General features: G+C 41.9%; 1 protein-coding gene across 2 annotated transcripts in view; it reads right to left on the bottom strand.

Moving 5' to 3' along the window:
• ssbp4 (single stranded DNA binding protein 4) overlaps positions 1 to 22635 on the bottom strand; it is a 112128-nt gene extending 89493 nt beyond the window's left edge. Inside the window, exons 1-3 of one of the 2 annotated variants that reach the window (XM_042481907.2) lie at positions 22457 to 22635; positions 11173 to 11245; positions 4551 to 4612 (exon numbers count right to left, since the gene is read on the bottom strand). In XM_042481907.2, coding sequence (XP_042337841.1) covers positions 4551 to 4612; positions 11173 to 11245; positions 22457 to 22512 — 191 coding nt within the window. In that variant the 5' untranslated portion in view covers positions 22513 to 22635. The remainder of the gene's footprint in view (positions 1 to 4550; positions 4613 to 11172; positions 11246 to 22456) is intronic. The other variant, XM_042481914.2, reaches the window with a different exon arrangement.
• Between the last annotated feature and the right edge of the window lie 377 nt (positions 22636 to 23012).

Here is a 23012-nt window from a genome sequence, read left to right as displayed (position 1 = left end):
ACTGATGCATTATTCTTTGGTTACCTCCACCAGCCTGAATTAGTCTTTTGTTATGTTGCATAATCGTAGCAGTTTGTTAAACAAGTGAATCCTGATACAATAAACTCCGTACAACTCCTTTTAAATTAGCTGAATTGACTGTATTGGTGTTACTATTGGATTTTATTTAGATGCAACTGCCAGCGATGGTCCATCTCTGGCACAGAACTGCTGCTAGAAGGCTGATGGCTTTTCGAACTCAGCTGCTCCAATTTACGTCCTGAGCGCTAAGCTGTGAGGATACATTATGGAGAGGATAGTAGAGGAGAAATAGGTGGAGAAGAGTGTGTGTTTATAAATCGCAGTCCAGACATTTAGCAGCAGAGGACGGCTGTACGCTCGCTGTTTTTTCTGCCCCTCACAAACGAGAATTCCAGCTAGAGGCAATCACACAGAGGATATCTCTACATACTGTTGTTGTGCCATGTTTTTTTATGTGCGTGTTTTTTGTGTGCGTGAGTGTGTGTGTGAGGGGGGTGGGGGGCTGGGGGGTGCATGGAGGATTCAGCGGCCATCTAGTGAAAACTGGTTAAAGCAATCGATTTTTGGGATAAGGAGGAGACAACTAGCGGCAGCCAATAGAGAGGGAGCTAATGACACAATCAACACCTGCAGCCCTCGCTGAGCCTTTTCTTTATCCTTCCACCCATAACAACAGATGTGGATGAGTGACCCCCACCGCCAGGCTCCCTCCTCCTCCCCCACCTCCCCCTCTTACAGACTTGGTCTCATTCTGAAGCTCCCCACCAACGCCATCCTACAGGAAACAGCCCACAGAAGCAGACACAGGAGGGAAGAAAACCCCAGCGAGGTGCTGAGGAGGGGACGACGGGGCGGGGCCGGGTGGCGGCGGGTCGGGGTCTTAGATTTGGCTGTTTAACACAAAAGAGGCTGGAATGCAAAGAGTTAATCCGTTCGGGGGTCTCTCTTCCGCAAACAAAGGGACAGGCCTCCAGACAAAGGTTGAGGGAGGGGGAGCGAAGGGTGAGGGATGAGGGAGGTTGGTGGCTTTCCTACCATCTGGAGCTTTTGTTTTGGAGGTTGGAGGGGTGTGGGGGGGGGTTGCTGGGTGGCGTAGGGGTGGACAGGGGACTCCGCCTCCCCTCCTCCCCCGGCAGCCGACCCCCAGACCCCAACTCCGGCGAGTCTCCGTGTCCACGTGCTGCCCAGACAGACGCCCCTCAGCTAGGTCAGACTACACCGGGGCCTTGCCCCGCTCAGCCCGGCTAATCATCAGCCTGCTCTCCAACTGCGCTCTGGCGCGCGCACACACACACACACACACACAGACACACACACACACACACACACACACACACACACACACACACACACACACACACTAGGTCATCTCCCACACGCTGCTGAAATATATCAATACAGTCAGAACACACACTGCGAGCGCTCTCTGTTTCCCACTCTCACACACACACTGGGCCAGTCTCCCCGAGCCCTCTTATTGGTTCAGGCAGAGGCGAGAGCAAACTTGCGCTGCGCTGTATGTTTGTGTATGTCACTCTGTCAGTATTACTGGTAGCTGTCCAATTGAGAGCTGTCAGGTTGAGAGAAGCCAGGCTCTTTAAGGACCATTATGAACCGTGTCAACAGGCTGCACAATTACAACACACACTGGGGCCAGAGAGGATGAATGAATGAAGCCGCATGTCCGGGTTTATTACACAGGGCTGGCCGGGGGGCTTTGGGGATGAGCAGGATAGCATGAATGACAAACAAAGCGGGCCCTGTCAAACCTCTTATCCTGGCTCTCCTCGCCTCTCGTGCTGCCTTGCCGAGGATTCAACCTCCCTGCCTGTTTGCCTGCTTGATTCTTTGTCTGCATCCTTTCCAGCTTCCTCCTCGCTGCCTGTTTGCTCTCTTCTTTGCCTTTAAGTTCAAGCTCTTGGGACTGTCATTTGGAAAGAGGGGGAATCCTACGTTTGGGTGTTCCCATTCATTGTAATTCAAACATGGAAAAAAAAGTGTATGTCAGGCCCTAAGCCCACTGACCCTGTTCTCCCAGCCAGATAGAAAACACTGTCCTGTATTTTTTCTAGCATTAAGGGATCTGACAGATTTGTTTAAAGACGCAGAGAGGAAAGACGAACAACCCACGTCAGAGCCGTCTTCTGTTAAATGGAGCATTGGGATAAAAGGTTTTCAAACTAGCGCGACAGGACAGATGTGAGTCAAAGATATGCATGGGGTGAAAAGGAGGTGAACATGCTGTTGCTCTAAAAGAAAGGGAACTTATCATATTGGCCTGTTGATTTGACCCGCTCACCAAGACGGTTAGCAGTTGCAGCAGCAGCAAATATTGTCGACCATACACTACAAGACTTTGAAAGGATTTTTAAAGACTTAAGTCTGACATCCTCTCACATCAAAAGACAATATAAGATTGAAGACGCACGCCGTGAGATTTTGCAAAGACTGGGGATCTTGCAAGATCACTATTTGCAAGACTACAACTAGATTCCTTTTGAGATCCTGTTCATGGGGGAAAATATTAAGCCAAACTCTCTTTAAGAAATATGACATTTTAACAACTTACATGTCCGCAAAAACACATAACTCTAGAAACACGGGTTAAATGGCATCATATGTTGACTGTAAAATGGTTGACTCTTATCAATTTTGCATCGGTATAATCTATGAAGATAAACAAAGTTTGAATTTTGCTGTCTCAACTCGATACCATCCTCTGTTGGTTAGTTGCGCTACATTAGTGGAAGGTGACCGTGGGAATCAAAGGAGGAACCATTTCACAAAGATTTCCAACTAAAATAAGTGCTAACTGGTGGATAAAACACACACCAAATTACCCACAGACTCTTTTTCACTCCACAACACCACCAGTTTCTCCTCTTACACAGTACAACAGAACCAAGACTTATACACGATCTTCTTCTTTCTGCATCCCCTTTCGTATTTTCTGTTTCTTCAATCTCCAAACCCTGTGCATCGCTTTGCTGAACGACATGTTTCTTTGAAACGATATACAACAGGTTTTGATGTAGGTTTTTCTAGGTTCCTAGGTAGGTTCTCCTTTGATGGGTGTGTCAGAGGTGTAACCCAATCAGCAGCAGCTTACATATAAACCAAATTCTGGTAGATCTTACTAATTATACATACACTTTTTATTTTTATTTCACACTTGCTTTGGCACTGTACATGTATGTTTCCCACGCCAATAAAGCCCCTCTGAACTGAATCAGAATCAGCCTGCCATATTAAAAGGCAGTAAGTCTGCATAACACAACGGGGTGTTAAATGCACCACCGTTTCTGTTTAAACAATGTTTGGCTATGTTTTATGGGGACTGAATGCAGCTCTGGTTTTCTGCTTCTTGTTTGTTGCTGGAGGAGAGAGTGCAGGTTGTTGACAATGTTCACGTCACTGAACTTCACACAAGCAAAGACTAAAATCTTAAAATAACGTTAACCATGGCTGACTTTGTCGGAATGCCAAGACAAGAAAAAGACCGACTTGAGACAACTCGGACTGAGTTTTATGACCACCTTACATCACATGATTGAGATTATGTGAGCACGCACAAGTTGCACTAGAACTCTCACAATTTTATTCCAACATTGCAAATGTGTCTACAACAGTGAAATTGCTTTAAAAATTGAATTACAAAACTCCTCAAAAATGGCACTCATAACTCAGTCAAATCTGACAACAGACATGATTTGCATGTTTGTAGATCCAGTGCAACTTACACTTTCTGAAGACATCATTGTCTCTGATGTCAACAGCAATCTAATGTTCATAAATCTGCTTACAGATCACAGAAGAAAGACATGCCTTATTACTCCAGAACTTGCCTTAGAATCATCACGTTTTTAAGTCTGCTTCAGCGTCGAAGTAACTCATCCACTAGTACAATGCAAACAGGGGCGACTAATAGCTTCTCAGCATACTTTTAATGGTGCTGAGTTGTCAAAACATTGACAAATACAAACCGGTAAAAAAAAAGATTTATGCACACTTACATCTATGCAATGTTTCAGTTTTTCCACAAATATGGACAAAGACATCGTGGCTCAAAATGTATCAAATTGAATTCACTGCAGCATTATCCATGGCTGCATTATACTACATTATACTCACCCACAAAATTTTGGGCGATGGGGGGTTGCAGTTGTCCGCATTTTGTTTGAGGAGGGGTCAAAAGTGTCAGACTTAGTCTCTGGTTTTGATATTGACTGAACAGTGCACACAATGATGTGAGGTTTAACAAAAACAAAAAAACCCCAAAACAGTTCCGCTTAAATAACACAGCAAAGCAAGTTAGCTCACTTGTCAATCAGAGGGACGCCAAGATAACAGCACTTAAACATGTGTGAGATGATGCACTTAGCATTCCCTGCAATTACTGTCCCTCTCCACCCCTGCAAATTCTTTCAGACCATCAAGAGTACTTCTGCTCTATGAATGCGAGCTGTTGAAATAACGTGTGTGCGTGTGGTCAAGAGACAGAAAAAGCAAGAGGAGCAACCTATACATACCACCACCATGAGTGTAAAAATCCAGGAGGTTCCCCAAGTGTGATGTTCTTCTCCCATCGGATCTGAGAACAGAGGGGAGAAGACAGAGGAGGGAAATGAAAGATTAGACATCGCTGCATGTTTTATGCATAATGTAATCATTTCGCTCAACTGTCCTCCCAACTTTAGACAGACAGAGCGATAGCCGGACAGAAAAATAGGCCAGTGCGGTGAAGTGCAGTGCGGCGCAGCGTTTGTGGATAAGAAAGTGTGACTGTCTTGAAGCAGCGGCCCTCTCCACTGCCCTCACAAACCAGCAGAGCTCCTGCCTGTATCTGGACACCGAGATAAGATCCGGTGGGCGATAGCGGACCCGCTGCCTGCTTCACACATTCCCACTGACATGACTCCGCACACACAAACACACGTTCACATAGTCATACATACACAATTCACCCAAGTGTGAGCAGACAGCAGCAAGATATGTCTTTGTTTTCTATATATCCAAATGGAAAATTAGATCCATGCTTTGGATTTCTATTGAAGTGTCTATTCTATAGATTTCCCCAGTGCAGTTTATAGTGATGTGATGTGCCATATGTGGGTTGGGCCTGTTGATTTAATGCTGCTAAAGAGCTGATTGCTGCACTGTGCAGGAGAGCATAGAGTGGCAAAGTCCTCTTGGGGACAGAAGTGTATTGTGTGTATACTATAAATATGAGAGTGTGTGTCTGTGTGTGTGTGTGTGTGTGTGTGTGTGTGTGTTTATGTGTGTGCACTCCTCGCTGAAGAGGAACAGAGGCTAATTGAGGCAGCAGAGTCCAGGTGATAGTGCTCTCATTAGATCAGCAGGTGTGTGTGTGTGTGTGTGTGTGTGTGTGTGTGTGTGTGTGTGTGTGTGTGTTGTCAGTATACCTGAGAGGATAAAAGTCCCTTATCTATTGAAACAATTCTGTGTGTTTTTCTCTGTCTGTGTGTGTGTGTGTGTGTGTGTGTGTGTGCGTGTGTGTGTGTGTGTGTGTGTTTGCTTGTGAAAAAGAGGCAGTGGGGTACATAGGTGTTGAGGTCGAGAGATCTCAAGGCATTGGAAAGAAAACATCTTCACACTTTAAACAACACATACATCGGATTTAGAAAAAAAAGTTACAGTAAATAATGAAAAAAAGCAAACAGATAAACACATTCACCAATTTGTCAAAACAAGCAGAAGAAAAAGAGAAGAAACGCACTTTAAATTTAATCTATTAGTTGATCAACTGGAAATAAATAGCTTCTGCTCCTGAAATGTGAGAATTTGATGCTTTTCTTTGTCATTTGTGTAGGTAAAGTGCATCTCTTTTTGTTTTAGACTAATACAATTACTTACTATTTTTTGGTATTTTAGAGACAAAACTGATAGATTGTTCAATCAAGATTAAATGCCAAATCTATTGATGATGAAACAAATCATCACTTGCATCACTTTTCAACTTAAATAATTACTTCACCCACAAAGTAACCATTTGTGTATCTATACTGTGTTACCTCGAATTCAAGAAGGGAACTTTTTTTTCTTGCATTCCTCCATGGAAAACAGCGAATATATCAAATATAAAAATCAAAATATCTGCACAACTCGTTCAGTATAATCCAAGTCTCATTTATCCAGCTGTGTTTTCAGTACTTCCTAAACGTGCATTTTTTTTATACAACCTTAGTATTGGAGTCTGCAGAGCACATAGATGAATTTCCCTTTTGCTTCAGATTTAAATAGAAAGGATTACACAAAAAATGCATCTGTTTTTAGAAATAGTTGAAGACATAAATTTCTTGATTTTACATTCAACATTCAAGTGGATAAATGAGACTTGGATTGTACTGCACAAGTTGTCCGTATGTTAACTGATGTTTTGATATAGTTTTGCAGTTAGAAGTGGCCCCTAATTAAGCAATAAATCTGTCTACGCATCTATTTGCAGTGCATCTTTTACACCCCTTATGTGTGTTCTTGAACGTATCTCTCAATTAAATTGTATTTTATTTATTTGCAGCAATTTATTTGTGTTATCAAAACAGTGGAGATTTTCTTAAGTGGCAGTGCAATAAGGGAGAACAAGGAGGCACTAAATATTGAGGAGGTTTAAGAGGAGGATCACAGAGAGGAAGAGACGAAAAAAGGCAAATGATCAACAAAAAGAAAGGATCACAGGCAAAAATCAAAGCAAGCAGAGTGGATGACTTTCTGTGTGCTTCAAGAAACATCTGGAGAACACTGAACTGAGTGCTAACATGGTGATTGAACATTGAGCGATATAGATGAGTAAAACAAATCATGTCTGTTTGCAGCTCTCCTTCAAATACTCGTGAGAAATCCCTTAACACTTAAAGCCTATTGCTCCAGAAGGGGGAGAGGTGAGAGGTCGAGCCGCTGTGTTTGCTGGGAAATGTACCCATTACTGTCAGTCTAATCCAAATACACAGTCTCTGACCATATAAGACAACTAAACACAAATGCTGTGCTTGAAATAAACAAAATCATTAAGCAATACACTGTTGCAGGCGCAACATTCGAGACAACTGGCGTCAAATTGACTTAGCAGTCTTTGCATGCATGCCTCGTGGACATGGACTGTTTGTGTGCGCCTGCGTGTATGTTGGTTTAATCCGTGTCTGTGTCGATGTTGTTTTAATTCCAGTTTGAGGCCGTTTAAATGTGTGTGTGGGTCTGTGTGTGCCTCCGGTTGCCTGCGACCCAGAACTTCACCCCTTTCCAGCAGCTAACCAATAACACTCAATCTCTGGAAGAAGATTCACCCACAAGGGCTCTGGAATGAGCGAGGCTCTCTGCAGCCCGACCACTTGATCTCCCCGTGCTTCTCCCCCAACTCTGCTTCATATTTTAGGCCTCCGATGGTGGTTGTTGGCAGCTGGACCGTCCTCCGGCAGCCCCGGCTGCCCCGCTGCCAGCCAGCCTGCACACTATAAGCTAAAGCAACTCATTTCTGTCTGATTGCGGCTGATTGATACAGCCACATCCCAGTCAGTGACTTCAGGATATGCTCTTCTTGACATATTTTTCTCTGTTTTTTCAAAAAACATTTCAAGACAACTGGAGGAGATATAACATTTTTTAAGAATATAAATGAGGGTATTATCATCTGATATTGGTAGTGACAGTTCTTTTCAGTTTACAGACATAAAATAAATGGTTGTGGTTGAAAGCAGTCGCAGACGAACCTCAAGGAAGCTCGATCAACATCAACTCTGAAGGTGCAGCCCATTAAAGTAATAGTTTGACATTTTAGGAAACACTTGTGCTTTTTCGCTGAGAGTTAGATGAGAAAATTTATGCCGCTGCCATGCCGGCACAGTAAAAATGAAGCTAGTAGCGGAGTGATACTCAACTTACCACCTTAGGGTGGCCAACAATACCTGGTGGCCTGCCGACCTTTATCTCATTTACAATAACAATAAATGTATTCACTTTTTCGACTTTGAATGTCAACAAAGTGCCAGAGAACACATCTCTCTCTCTCTGTCTTTTTTTTCCCCCAAGTGCAAGGGGATGATCCCTAAGCCCCCAATGTTCCCCAAAACCTAGAAAAGACCCTTCGTACACCTGACCTGTTTACGACTGCTGTGTATGGAGTTGCCTCTTTTATTAATTTGATCTAATACATATTATTAATGTTTGTTTATTAACAGGCCCCTGGCCTCCTGTCATTCTACAAAAGCAACCCCCAGGCAAAGCTCATTGCCTGCAGTAGCCAGTTATCTTTAGCTTAGCATATTAAAGGAATAAAGGGTTTTTGGATTCTGCACTGGCTGCCAGACGCAAATAGTCAAGACCATCATCACTGCAAAACCACAACGTTTTGTTTTTACACTTCACAATGTGTTTGATGTGTTTTTTTTCCGGAGCCAGGCTAGCTGTCTTCCCTTGTTCCCAGTCTTCATGCTAAGCTAAGCTAAATGGCTGCTAGTGGTAGCTTCATACTTATAACAAAGACATAAGAGTTATATCAATCATCTCAGAAAATACCTCTTGACACCAAAATTAAGGTGTATATGTGATGTTTTTTTAATGTGGGAAAACCCATTAAAATATGAAATAGACTGTTTTCCCATTGCCAGTAGACTACAGGTAAACAAGAGTCTTTTTCTGTTGTTTTTTTCTGGTTTGTTACATTCAATGCCACAAACACACCAGAAAACAAGTTAGAAAATAGAAAAAGCAGCAAAGAGTTTTAAAATCTTACTCTAAAACTGTGCCAACTAAATTCTGAACATTGTCTAAGCGCTTGGGCTTCGAGCTTTCACGGAGACGGACGGTATTTTTTAGTGCCTCGTCATTGAATTTTGCCGGTAAAGGAGCTAAAATTAGTATGTTCCCTCAGGGGGTGTATTTCCATCACACACTGATTTTCATTACATTGATATAAAAGCACATTTCAACTTAAAAATCAACTCTCTCACGTCATCAGAGCCTGTTGCTATCCCTCTGACAGATGAGCAGCTGAGCTGCTTGTTGCTCGCTCCTCTCTCCCTTCTGGTTGTGCAGCGTGCATGTGTGAGTTTATGCAGGTGCAACAGTATCTCTACACAGTGACTCTACACTGAGCTCACCTGATGAAATGACAGATAAACGCTGTCAGTATTAAAGTTGAATGATATAGAGCTGCCTTTGCTTGCCAGTAAAGGCCTCTCAGTGTTGGGGAGTGTATTAAGTGGAGCTGAATAAAGCCAGCAGGGCAGGAGAGGTGTTGTACAAGAGACCGCCTGGACGTGGGACCATTAGCAGGAAGGATGTCCATTAAGGAAGAGGATGCAACACATTAGAGACCTTACCTCTTCAACAGTTCAGGGGCCTAATATGAGACTAATAAGTCCGGTCGACCTGAGACACACGGTTACGTCTGGAATGGTTTCAAATATTAAAGGTGCACTCGATTCAACTTTGCAGGAGCTGGCTTTGCTTCTTAAAGTAGTAGTTTGTATTTTATTTACGTCCTGTTGTATGAGGTGCTTTTCAATAGTTAGTGGATTACATACAGAAGAAGTCAGTTGGCACGTCCTCAGTTTGGAAAAGCAGACTGAGTCCGACATGAAAACTAAGCAATGTAGTGCTGTAGATGGGGGGGCCAGCAACACAATAAATTTTAGCCACCTAAAAAAAAGTAACATCTAAAAAAGAAATCAATATCAACTTAAGTGTATGCTATATTGAGATTATTTTCATTGCTTTATCTTAGTGTTAGACAGTGCATTTTGAAGAGGAAGCACTTAAAGGCTTCAGCTGTAAACTCTCCATTGAGAAAAACAGTAGTTTTGGCTCGCTGAAAACAGGAGCTGCTGGTCTATCGCTACCTTGATAAGTTTGTTTGTTTGTGATAATACGTGACTTTGGTGAATCCATACTAACACTTTAAAAAACCAAAGTCACTCAATAACACAAACAAAATTACAGATTGAGGCAGCAGTAGACCAGCAGCTCCTGTGTTCAGCAATTTTAACCAACATTAGTTTTCTTGAGCTGCGTACAGGCGCCTTTCAAAAGCCATCGGACCCTTTGAAACCTGAGCAAATTGGTTTTAATTTTTTTAAAACATGGGGAAAAAAAGGCAATGACCAACTTGAAATGTCCCACACATTGCAAGAAATTATTAGGGTGACAGGAAAATGACCTAACAATTAGTTTTATAAAAGTGGGAATGATTATCAGAAAATTGTCAGAAAAAATAGTCAGAAAAAAACTAAATTTACGATTATAATAATTTAAAATTTAAAATCATGTTGCAGAAAAAAATATGATAAAATATATACAGTAGTTTATATCTTTTCTTTCATTTTCAGCACTTTGTTTAGGATATTTTCTTGTTAGTTTTTGACTGATTTTCAGGATTTTTTCCCTTGCTAATTATTGGACCATGTCTTGTCAAGTTGCTTGTTGCCTTTTCCCCATATTTTGGAGAGAAATCAAAATAATTTGCACATGTTTCAAAGAGTTAAACCACTGTTTCTCTGACTGGAGTCTGGCTCTGAAAAGAGTCACATACCTGCTTCATTTTCATGTTGGAAATCACTGTCTGACATTACGGTAAAGCAGTGAAAATACTCAAAATGAAGCATACACTTTAAAATAATTCTGACTTTTTTTGGTGGGAAATAAAGTTTTGTTGCTTCACCAAAATAGGGGTGTGCTGAGTGACATCTTTTGTATGTCACATACTGTTTATGTATATGTACCTCATAAAACCCCACTTCCAAAAATCTATCCTTTTAAATGTCATAGCAGAAAAGCGAGCAAAAACACATGCCCACAATGTGTCAAACTGCTCTAATTATACAATGTTTATGATTACAAATTAGAGCTAATAATAAAGGGCGGGTAATCATATTAAGTAGCCCAACCAATGCCATGTTTACATTGTCCCAAATTAATAAACACTCAAAGGAACACTGCTGTTGTTCAGCAGCTGTAAAAAAAAAAAAAAAGTCTTGGCTCATTAATGTATTATTATTGCCACAGTTTTCGGTGTCCACAGAGCCGCTTTCAGTACTCAACAGCTGCTTAAAGCTTTAAATGTGAATTCCTTTCCTGGTATACAATAGAGGGGGAACCACACTCACGCTTTAGAAACAGGAAACTGAAAGAACGTCTTACCTCTGACAGGAAGGTCTGTGCTGATTTCTGTGCGCCGACATGCAGCAAATACTCGTACACATATAAAGCTAACCTGGAAAACAGAGAAAAAGGGAAAGAAATTAGTGTCCAGGATCTTTTACCATCCTCAAAACAGGACTCGCTCAAAGGATTACTTCATAAAATTTAAAAACAAGGTCATGCTATCTCTTCATCCTGGTCTGTGTCACACTGGTTTAATTCCAAGCAGCCCATCATCAACGTACATCCAACAAATGTGCACAATTGGCAGAAAATCATCACTGTGTCGTTTTAGATGGAGCTCGGATAAACAAGATTTCACAGCGTGGAGATCATATACACTGTGGAGGGGTTGTAAATGTGTGATGTAAAGCTCTGCAGCTCCGAGCTAAAGAGCCTCTGTGGCACTCAGCCATATCCCTGTGGTTTTAGGAACTCTGCTGTTGAGGCACAGAGGCTGAAACAAGACGCTGAGAGAAACACGCTCAGAGGAGACGAAAAATATCCTCAGATGCGGCTGAAGTTGGACGCTCAGATGGCACCACGCTGCTTGTTGGATTCCTGTTATTTTAAGGTGTCACACACATGTCGATGCCAATCTATGCATCAGATACATAGGCCCAACTGATGCATATCGGATACGCATTTTTTGTCTGAATTAAACAAACAAAATATAATGTGTTAGAGCTGGAGTGCAGAATTTTTATATTTAAATGAACGCCTGTTATATTCAAGCCCATGCCACACAAATTCATACAATGCTGATAAAACTTCTGCCACCAGGGAAAACTCCCTGCATTTCTCAGTACACCAGAGTTTAGTGTCTGGTTTCTGTGGTAACTTTCCTGTGATGCATTTCACGTTACCCAGCTGTGAAATAAGGGTTAGATTTTTGTATTTATTTTACGTTTAAGTTGTTTTCGTCGTCTATTTTATGTTGTGCATTGCTTTTTCTTTTGTTTTCTCAATGCTTTATCTGGATGTGCGTGATTTTAATGTTTTCTTTTAAAACTCTCAGTGTTGACAGTTTCAAATAAAGATTTAATGAAATAAAAGGAAAGTAGGGGAGACCAGCAACCGAGCAGCAGCTAGAAGTTTGACCAAAGCTATGGTGGAAAATCCTAAGAAGCGTCCAAGAACTTTCTGGAGTGGATGCTCCAGATAAAAAAGAAAAAAATGGACAGATTAAAGTCAAAAATAGACTTTAAGAGAGCTGCTGGTGGCGGGAAGATGCGACAAGCTCTTTTGCAGGCATACATTATAAACCAACACGTTCTCATCCCAAGGCGTCACATATTGTGGCTTTTGTCAGTGGACATTGGTATCTACATGTTTTGCTCTAGGTGTCCTTCTGTGTCTATTTACTTTCCAGAATGCTGCAACTACGGACATCAACAAAAGCACATTGTTAGGATTAGGCAAAAGCAGGTGGTTAGGTTAAGGAAAATAATCAAGGTTTGGCTCTACATTCATCTAGGAAGCAAACAGCGGGCTCCCAGGTGAAAGTCTGTGGTAAACTGGATCCATCCACTCCCCAACCTGCCCGCCCCACAGGGACCTTCCAGGTTGTATTAAGTCTTCAGCGGCAGCGTTTCAACCTTACACCGTCCACTGGCGCATCATACGGCGGTGACAGGTTTTGTCTGGCTGTGTTATCGGCTGACGGTACATACCGCCGCACCAGGTGCCATACAGCTACGTTAAAAACTTAACTGTTCTTTCTGTTGGGTCTAAAACTCTGCCTTTACTCGCAGCGGCAGCAGCTCCTCTGATTCATCGATCTGATCAGCTCTGAACAAATTTTCAGATCAATTATCCATCCCGCAAGTCAAAACTGATGCTCAGGAAAAAAAAATAACTCATGGAGAGCCCAGCTAGTTACTGTATGAAGTTTCTGTGGCCTGTTTTGAATCAGATCCACCAAAAATCAAACCGTCTCCATATCACAGAGTGTGATTTTGGGGGGGGGGGACCAGATCATTGCTCAGCTGACTCATCATCCTTGTTACTTGTCACTGACTTTGCCTTGTTTACTCTGCTAAAGCTCTTCTGAGAGACCAGAAGGGATGAAGAAGACAGCAGCTGGACCAGACTCAAAACTCAACCGAAGAGCTACTTAATATCAACAATCTTCTTCTGTTTCTGCAACAAATCACCGGGAACATCTCAGCTATCCAGTATTTTGCCCATTGGACTACACATGAACCTGCAAAAACACACACGTGGACCTCTCAGTCTGACAGTTTCAGGACAAAGAGGCCTTTGCAACTCACCAGCACAAAGAAACAACTCAATATTTTCACGACAGTGGAGAAGTCTGAACCGACATAACAACCTGCAATCATCTGCAAGCAATTGTCTCCAGGTGTGACATGGAGCCGAGGGGAACTGCCGCGCGACTGTTTTTATGCTGATCACATGCATCGTGTCCGGAGCAGACACAGAGTTATGATGTTTGGGTTGATGCTGGGTGATACTGGATGAATCAATAATGAGCCAGTCCAGAGTTGAGCAACCTGATTCATCATCTCAAAGATATCACAGAATTTCACTGCAATGTCTTGACAACCATCTGCTTAAAGAAAATTATCTGCTACAGCTGGTCCAAACCAGTTTCAACTAGCAAGACTCTAGATGCTATCATCTTTTGTATTTCTCACTCTTACATCAGATACAACTGTATCAACACCCAGTTCAGAAACGTAGTGTAAACACACTGGATTTATAGCTGGACAGAGTTTTCATTAGAGTGCGGATGTGTTGGGTGGACATGGAAGGGTGGACATGGAGGGGGGTGGACATGGAGGGGGGTGGACATGGAGGGGTGGACATGGAGGGGTGGTCAGAGGCGTCACAACTGAAGGCCCGGTCACAGTTTACATGTGCGGAGGACTGTGAGACGTGTGAGTCACAGGAGGGAGCAAACTGCTTGTTGTAAATGTTTAATATTGATCTCAAATGGAGTGACTGTCCCGGTATTGTTAAGTGAAACTGATCAGTGTTGTGTTTGGGAACAAGTCTATCATGTTTAATTACGTGTCGTCTGAAAATGAGAAAAGAAAATTAAAAAAAGTGAATTTAGTTCACTGTCAGTTTAAACACTCACGTTAATCTAGAAAATAACAGTTACCCTACTTAATATCACATTTAGTTTTCTTTATACATACCCGATACTTTTAAGTTAGAAAATAAAGAGCACTGATGTTTTAGTGTGCTTTTTGGGAGAATATTAACTATAAATAAAAGTTTCTTTTTTTAACATGAGAGTTTGTAATCATTTATTCTCAGGAGAACCATGGCATTGGCCTGTAAATCAATTTTGGTGTAGTGACTCAAGTGTGCATGTTCTGTGGGCCAAAAACACAGGACCTTGAGGAAACCTGGAAGCTTTTAGGGCATATACGCCCAGTAAATAACTTTTATAAGAACGAATGGGCAGCCGTCTTTGAACGTGGTATCCAGTTCTCCTTTATACTACGTTTATGCTCCCACAGACCTCTGGCAATAATGTAAGGCAAAGAGACAAAATCCAGGCAAAGAGTAGAGGTAAAGAATCCACATGTGTGTGCACAGGTCCACCTTTCTCTCATCTGCTGATTTGCAACTGGGCGGTCAGAGGACACTGTTTTGAGTTATTTTTTCAATGAGTAAAACAAACTGAAACTAAGTGGAGTAGTCAAAAATCCGATTTTGAAAAGTGATTGAAAAATCACGCTATTGAGTATGGTTGCAACAGTACTTGAATATCCAGCCCGCTCTCATTCCAAAGTATCACATACCGCCTTTTCATCAGTGATTTTGATGTCAGATATCGAGCCTTTGTGCCTTTGTGCCTTTGTAGTCTAATCCTGAGCATGTGTTTTTGTTGACATCCTGACGGTGGTTGCCAAGTGCTTTTGTTGACATCTGTTGGTTGCGGCATCCCAGAATGTCAACAGCAGGAGTGGGAGGATACCTAGAGCGTAATACGTAGACGCAGCAGTCTACTGAAAAAAAAGGCAATACGTAACTACTTGGGATGAGAGCGTGCTGGAATATCAGGTTTGCCTTTTTTGTTTTGTGTTTTTTTGGTCATTCACTGTGATTCTGACATAATTGTCCATGTTTGTTTTTGCTTTATCCGTCTAAACAGTTCAGGGGATGTTTAAGTGTCCCAGGTTCTGGGTGAAGTTTGCTGGTGTGAAATGTAAAAACGAGGCCCTCTTTGCAGTGTGAAATACCCAGCGGCAGGCGTCAGCTCCTATAACAACCGTCCGCACTGTACAGGATCGAACACAGATTCCCATGAGCAATGCGGCAATGCAATGAAATTTTCATGGCAGAGCCCAGTGTGATCTGAGGGGCTCTTTGCCCTAGTGATGGGCACCTGCCCCGGCTGCAATGCATTATTTAAAAATACTCATTCAATCCAGGCTTCAGGGGACACCTTTTGTTACTCTGTCAGAAGCAGTAAGTGTAACTCGGCTGAGGAGGAGACTTTTTTGCGCGCTGATGGAGCAAAGCCTGAGGAAGGCCAGGTAGATAAAGGAGACATGGGAGGGTTTACAGTACAGGAGCGCTGCGTCAGAGGGAAACTGAAGGTCAGGGCTTCAACTTTCTTCCTCTGTGGATACTGTAAACCTGAATTCCTTCCCTGTGAACCCTGCACTAGTTACACATGTCACTCAGGAATAAAAGATGAGATGCTTACAAGACAAAACCACAACCATGCAGTCCACTCCATGTCTCGAATTTCCTCAGCAAAACATTTCGCTCCCTTCTTCCTCAATTGTCCACGGATGAAATTTAATGTTAAAGAGTGTTGATGCAAATTACATGATGAGAAGGAGATCTGTCTGAGTGGGAGGAAGAATATTTGACCTGTGCTTTGACTGCTAACTAAATGTCAAGGCTCAAGATAAAAAGCTGCCGTGTGACTTAAACGTTAAAAGAGACACAAAGCCAAATGGTGCATCTGTTGCTCACCCTCTTCAGTCATGTTGTTTGCAACAGTTTTTCTACCATGTAGCAACTTGGTGAATCTTCCTTCCTAACCTCGTGCTTCCTGACTATTACTTTGCTCCACGTCCGCACATCAAGGAGATCTCTGCCACTGCCTCGTCCCCAGGAAACACACCTGACATTTAGCCCCGGGCTGCCCCATCCAGCCTTCCCTTTCCCTCACTCGCCTCCAGAGACAAGGGCGTCTCGGCTGAGTTTAGCCAGCTAAAGCACAGACAGTTAGCAAATTAACTTTCATGTCTTCGTTTCAATAATTCAGCGGCGAGGGCAGGGGCAGGGTGAGGTAAGGTATGAACGGAGGAAGTGATAGAGGAGCCTTCAGCAGCCCTCGCTACTGCATCTGCTTTCATATATTATCTATCACAAAAGAATAAACACGTATAGCATGCATAATTTATGTATTTGGTAGCGCACTGAATGTAACACAAAAGCGTAACCGCATAAAAACACAAAATATTATTTCCTAAATATTAAATATTTATAGACATCATATAAAAACGGTATAGATCTGACGCTGTGGTGGTGAACAGGTGTGAACGTGGTGTTTCGCTTGAAGGTGAATGAGAGATTGGATGCCTGTTTGAGACACCTGTGATACTGTGAAGCTGTTTCACTAAAGCTTATTCCCAGTGCACACACTGTTTATATTTGCTTAGCTTTGTTATGGCAGTTCCTTTGTCAAAACAAATCAGTGTCAATACGCGTGTAAACACGCATGGCTTTAGCCATGGGTTAATCCACACTCTGTCACACATGCACAAACACACACACACACACACACATCACACACACACAAAAACATTTAGTCCTCACACTTTCTACCAGCTGTGAGCTTGACTCTGTGACGTTTACCTGACAGACTCACCTGTAAATATCCTCTAACCTCAGAGCTAAATTGACTGATAACTTGTTCATTTTTAGTTGTCAGAGAGATTTATAATAATTTGCTATTAAAGATTATATTGGCACAGCTGACGTAGTCCTGTCATCACCAAAGCCTCCTCCCACTGCAGTTAATGAGGACAATAATATAATAACTACCAGCAATAACAAACAATAATCCAATCCTTTGTTTTCTATATTAAACAGATTCCATTCTCATGAACACGCGAGGTCTTTTGTACCTGTTGTCTGTCAGGCAGATGCTTTTCTTTATATGCTGATTAAAGACATACACACTTCTCTTCTGTGCGCTCTGTTGCCAGACTGATTAACAACTTCAGTCACGTAGCCTCAATATTTATACTGTCTCCTTTATTTCAAGTGAGAAAACTAACAAATTTGTGCGGATGCACCCAAAGCAGCTGACGAAAGGCAGCATTAATTGACTGTTGACATATCTGAATGAAAGCAGTCAGCCAAAGGGTGCCGAGGGTAAATCAAGGGTTTCTTTACTTTTAGTGCAATGTTTCTGCCTATGTTGGTGCGTAGCTCTTTATGCTTCTTTCAAAAGGCTAAAATGCAGATGGCAGAGCCATCTGTGTAGAATCAAAACCATGCATTCAGACCTGAAGATCCCCATTAAACTGCATGTAAATACGAGGGAGGAGCCAGAGGAGGAGCGGAGGATGTAAAGAACGCCGCGCTCAAAACAAACTGATTAACTTGAAGTTCTTGAAGTTCTTTTCCCAAACAAATCCAGCGACACTTAAAATCGCACAAAAATGTCTGTAAACAAACACAGAGGATTAGAAAACAAACGCGGGGAGCTGAATTATTTTGGGAACTAAGAATGTGAGTAAAAAAAAAAAGAGATGTTTGATCAACCTATTAAATATTTTTGTGAATGGCACCTTTAATTAGGAAGTCGGATTCATCAGTGCATATTTCAAAGGGGTTCCAGTTACTAAATAATAAGGTGACATTAATATTGAAGCTGCTGTATTACCCCTGTTCAAATTAAATTAAATAAAACGCAGGGAGAAAAAAAAACAAGTGGAGAGTAATTAATTTCTTTGGTCACAAGGGCACTGGTTCTCCCTTTCCCTTTATTATTGTTAGTTGCATGTTCTCTTTTTACAAAATGTCTGATCACAATAATGTTTCTCAAGGATGTGCAAAGAAAACACTTCACTTTCCCCTCGTGCCTGCTACCTGTGATCTCAAGACAGCGAAACCAGGCGGCTGGATGGCACCTTGTATGGCGAGGTACCGGTTGTGTGGAGGAATCCACATAAGTGTGAAAGACACATGTGACTGTTTTATGTTGCGTTTTTTGAACAAACAGGTTGGATTCGAGCCTTGGTTTCAAGGCTTTGAAGGAAATAGAAACACACACAGCTTTGTGCAGTGTCGCAAACACACTTAAATGCACACTTGAGCTTGTATATTGAAACATTTTGTTTACCAAACCTGAGAACTACTGTATGCTGTTCAGGTGGCTGTTAACTGAAGCATTCAGTACTATAAACACAGAAGAATATGTTGTGCTTTGGAGCACAATTTACTTTATATCTTTATATCTTATGAAGGTTGCAGACTGCACATAACATGCGAACAACTCTGAGCTGAAATCAACCAATCATCATTACCAGAGACAATAAGGTACAATTGCAACACCAGACGCTGATAAAAACACTGGAGAACCTGCAACACAGACAGCATTGCAGCACATACAGTAAGTGACAGGCCTTTATCATCGCTGCCCTAACTTTTTTTTAAAGGCTCACTCTTTTTTTGGAGTCAAAAGACACTTTGGTGTAAAAATCAGACACATTTTTACAAATTAATCATCAAAACTTTCCCATAACTTTTCCCTAATACTTTACCCCATTTCCACGACTTAATCCTATATGAGCAATACAGCCGAGATCCTACAGATGCCAGTGGGATTTGGACTGTTTGGATTATAATTTTCACAAATTTGCATTAATCTTTTGTTCAACAAATGCTTGTTTCCCACTCAAGCTAACATTGGCTGTTCTAAGCAGTTACTTTCACCAGCATCACTCTGTGATTTATCACACTGACAGTGAATATTCTGCTTCTCGTGTGCTTAAAATCTCAGTGTAAGAGAAGTTTCTCTCCTTATGTGACAGAGCATTTCTTTACTACAAAAGGGGGCGCGGCCTTGGCGGCGATGCAATGACAGTCTGGTCTATTTAGTTTCAACGGTCATACAGCGCAGCAAAAGATTGAAAATTAGTATCCTCATACAAGGAATGCATTTTGAGTAACATGTTTTGGCATTTTTATCAAAATATTTTTAAAAAATTGCCAAAGCAAAGTACATTCAAAACTTTCCCTAAACATTCTGATAAATCCAAACCATTTCCATGCCTGGAAAACAGTTTGTCTAATTTCATAACTTTGCCAGGAATTTAATGACCATGAGAACCGTGACAAAAATACTGTAAAGATACTTTTGGCTGTTCCAAAACTTCCAGGGTGAGGTTAATTCCCACGAAAAGCTTCAGCAGCTGGTCATCACTCTTAATAACGCCAGGTTGCTAACAAAATCAAACAGCGTACAGGAATAAAATTTGTGTGAAATACTGTGTACCCATGTGTAAATTTACTGACACGTCATTCCCCAAATAACTTGCAGCAGTGAAGTCTTTACAGGAGCTATATTCTGCTCTGCAACTTCTACCTTGTGGCACCAGATGGTCTAAATCACCTGTCCTTCCCAAAACCTCATATTGTCTCATTGCTTTGAACTATATACAACACTGCTCTAGACAAAATACACTTTTCTCCAGTCTCGACTCACTCACTACTTTTCCTTCAACAAGTTTGTGTGTCTAATCTCACTGCAATATGGCGCAACTCAGTCTAAATCAAAACCATACTCAGCATAAACCAGCGCACATTTACACATTACTGGAATAAAAATATTCTGTGAAACACAAAGAGCACTAATCAATATAATTAGAGCTGATGTACAGAAATGTCACTATTTTTAATATTCCCTTATATTTTGAACATACCAGCTGACCAAAACTGATTGCAACCTCACCAATTTATAGTTTCTTTAACGACATGGCTCGATAATCAATCCTGTAAGCCGGCACTGCAGCTGTAATACTCTGTCACACTGTATGAGTGAGTCTGCTTTAATCGGAAGTCCATCCGGGGCGCCCTCTTTTCAGTATCTGCATATGCAAAGAGCCATATGAATATGTAAATATGAATATGAGCTAATTCAGTGATGCATTGAGGCAGCTGTTGTGAGCTCCACATTTACAAGGAAACATGTGTTGGCCCTGCGGGGCAGGTTAGGGTGACAAGACAGGTGAGGGGAGAGGGCAAGCGTCATCCATTATGTCTGGACAATACCTATAGGCCTGTGACGAGCAGGACACATACACACACACACATACACACACACAAAGGCGCTAAACTAAATATACACACAGCATTAAAGGATACGATATTTACTGTGGGGTTTCTGTTAAATGAAATAAATGCAAATAAACAAACTAAAAAAAGGCAAATTCGAGTGTGTTCACAAGCAGCCTTAACACAGAAGCATTCATCATTTTCAAGCCCCCAAAAGACTTGTATTTCTTATGAGTTAAATTATTAATCCTCCTCCTACACTATCATTTGAAATACATGCTGCCTCTGCACTGATTTCACTCCCAATAACACATGGAACATAATCCACACTCCCTGAACAAGCAAGTGCAACTAAAAACTGTCTCAAAAACACAGCATCTAAAATCACAAATTGCCTCTGATGTATTGTAAATAAAGTAACTAAGCCAAGGCACACAAACAGGTGTGGAAGCAGCCTAACGTCTGCTGATGGTTCATATGCAATATTAAAGCATCATATGCTGGTTCAAAGGTCACTCTGCCTGCTGTTCGTCAAACCACATGGGACTGTTTTCATTTAGGATTCACTCCTCCACCTCAACGCAGACACAAACACACACGGAGCTGCTCAATTTTCCAATAATCTGATGTGAATTCAGAGTGAAATTAAACGCTCGTGGCACCAGAAGTGGTACAAAGTCGTATTCGAGGAAGCTTACACTAAGCACATAAGCGAGCCACATCTCTAGAAAGCTTAATCAATTGAATGTGACACGGCAATGCATCAAAAAATGCAAGAGAGTCTCTAAAGAAATTTTGTTTCTATTACAGATGTATGAGGTGCTGTGGAACAGCACAGCCTCTCAGGACCTGACAGTGTTTTTAGATTACAATTGCATCTCAGCAGGGATCCCTGCTCACTCCTCTATAACCTCACACTTTTTTAGTGCTTAAAAAAAAGCTAATGTTGATAAAAGACTGCACCGATTTACAATGCTGGGATGCAAAGAGAGCTTTGAATGGCTACATGCAGAAATATTCTCGAAATAAAGAACAGGCATTAGGAGTAGAGCTAGGGACATTTTAAAGTTATATCTGCTTTTTATCGTTCATATAAAAGCACAAATCCATTAACTTTTACTCGTGTGATTTTTATGTGACAAAAAAAGAACATTTAACACAAAATGCAACGAACGGATGATGAAATTGCACGTTTTACTAACACGAAAAAGTGATTTTTTTTTTTTTTTTTGCAATATTTCCAGCCACAAAAACCCTGCAGAATTACACGCGGTGTAACATTCATCAACTGTTCTTGTAATTTAAGTCTGCTTCTTTGATATTAACAGCTAAATGATCGTGGCAGCATGACTCTCCTTCGTGTGAGCGGATGCTAAAAAGTTTACCACCGCTGTATGACTGCTGAATGGGACAAAACTTTTCCCTTTCATCGCCAGGTTTGCTTGCGCCCGGCTTTACGCATAAAAAAAAACAAAACACAGCTAACAGCCCCAGTAAGCTGCGCGTTTCTATTTCTAAAATAAGTCGAGCATGCAGCAGCTTCATCTCGGAAAGTTTAACAAGAACCGAGCGGTGTGTCCGCACAGGGACGAGCACATCCACCCCACAGAAACATGTTTCACCCGGAATGAAAACGCGCTACTTGTACTTGCAGAAGCGTGCGTTATGAATCATAACATAAAAATACATTGCTGCTCTCCAAAATAAAATTAAAAAAAAAAGGTTGCACATGAGGAATTAGCTTTGCACGAACAGAGAATATTAATTAATATAGCGTGCAAAAAAAGTGCAAACAAGAGGTACAATAATTTTTAAAAAGTTTAAGAGACGCACCTCTAAGGTGGTCGGAGGGGAGGGGGGGCGCGCAGAGGAGCGCACTTTAGTCCGGTACACTCCTTTTAAATAACAGTAGCTAGTTTAGAAAGTTGGACTCCCCTCCTCTGCCCCCCTCGCCTGCATGATAAGCAGGTAAAGTCTTACATATAGCGCATAATTCACTTACTTTTCTCTCGCTTGGCTATCGGAAGGGACGACAGCTCCTTTACCTTTGGCGTACATGCTGGATTCTGTTTTAAGACTTTTGCCCCACTCAACACCTGTCAAAGAAAGCAGCCAGGAAAACGCTCCATCTCCATAGCTACCCCTTTAGTGTTTTTCCTCCCCCCCTTCTCCTCCCCCTCCGCCTCCCTCCTCCTTCTCTCTCCTCTCCCTCCCCCCCTTTCCCTTCTTTTTTTTTTTTTTTTTTACATCTCCAACATTGGCCACAAATCAGGCACAGTTTCTATTGGGGGGACTTGAAACCGTCCTCTGTTGGATTTTTTTTTTTCCCTCCTCAGCCGCTGTTCCGCAGGCCTGCTCCTCCTCCCTCCGCTGTGCAAACGGTGGGGGCTCCTTAAAGGGAAACACACACTTCTTGTTTACTGACCTCAGAAACATGAGGAGAGAAAGGGGGGAAGATGGGGAAAGGCATGCCGGGTATAGGCTCCGCGCTTAAGGACTACAGCCAGCTCATTTTGGGAGGCTGGCAGTAGTCGTTATGTTTTTCCCCCAAAAATGAC

The sequence above is a fragment of the Plectropomus leopardus genome, chromosome 5 (genome assembly GCF_026936395.1).
Source record: "Plectropomus leopardus strain MGB_pleo_1.0 chromosome 5, ASM2693639v1, whole genome shotgun sequence".
Classification (NCBI taxonomy): domain Eukaryota; kingdom Metazoa; phylum Chordata; class Actinopteri; order Perciformes; family Serranidae; genus Plectropomus; species Plectropomus leopardus.
This window is presented reverse-complemented; position numbering and strand designations above follow the sequence as displayed.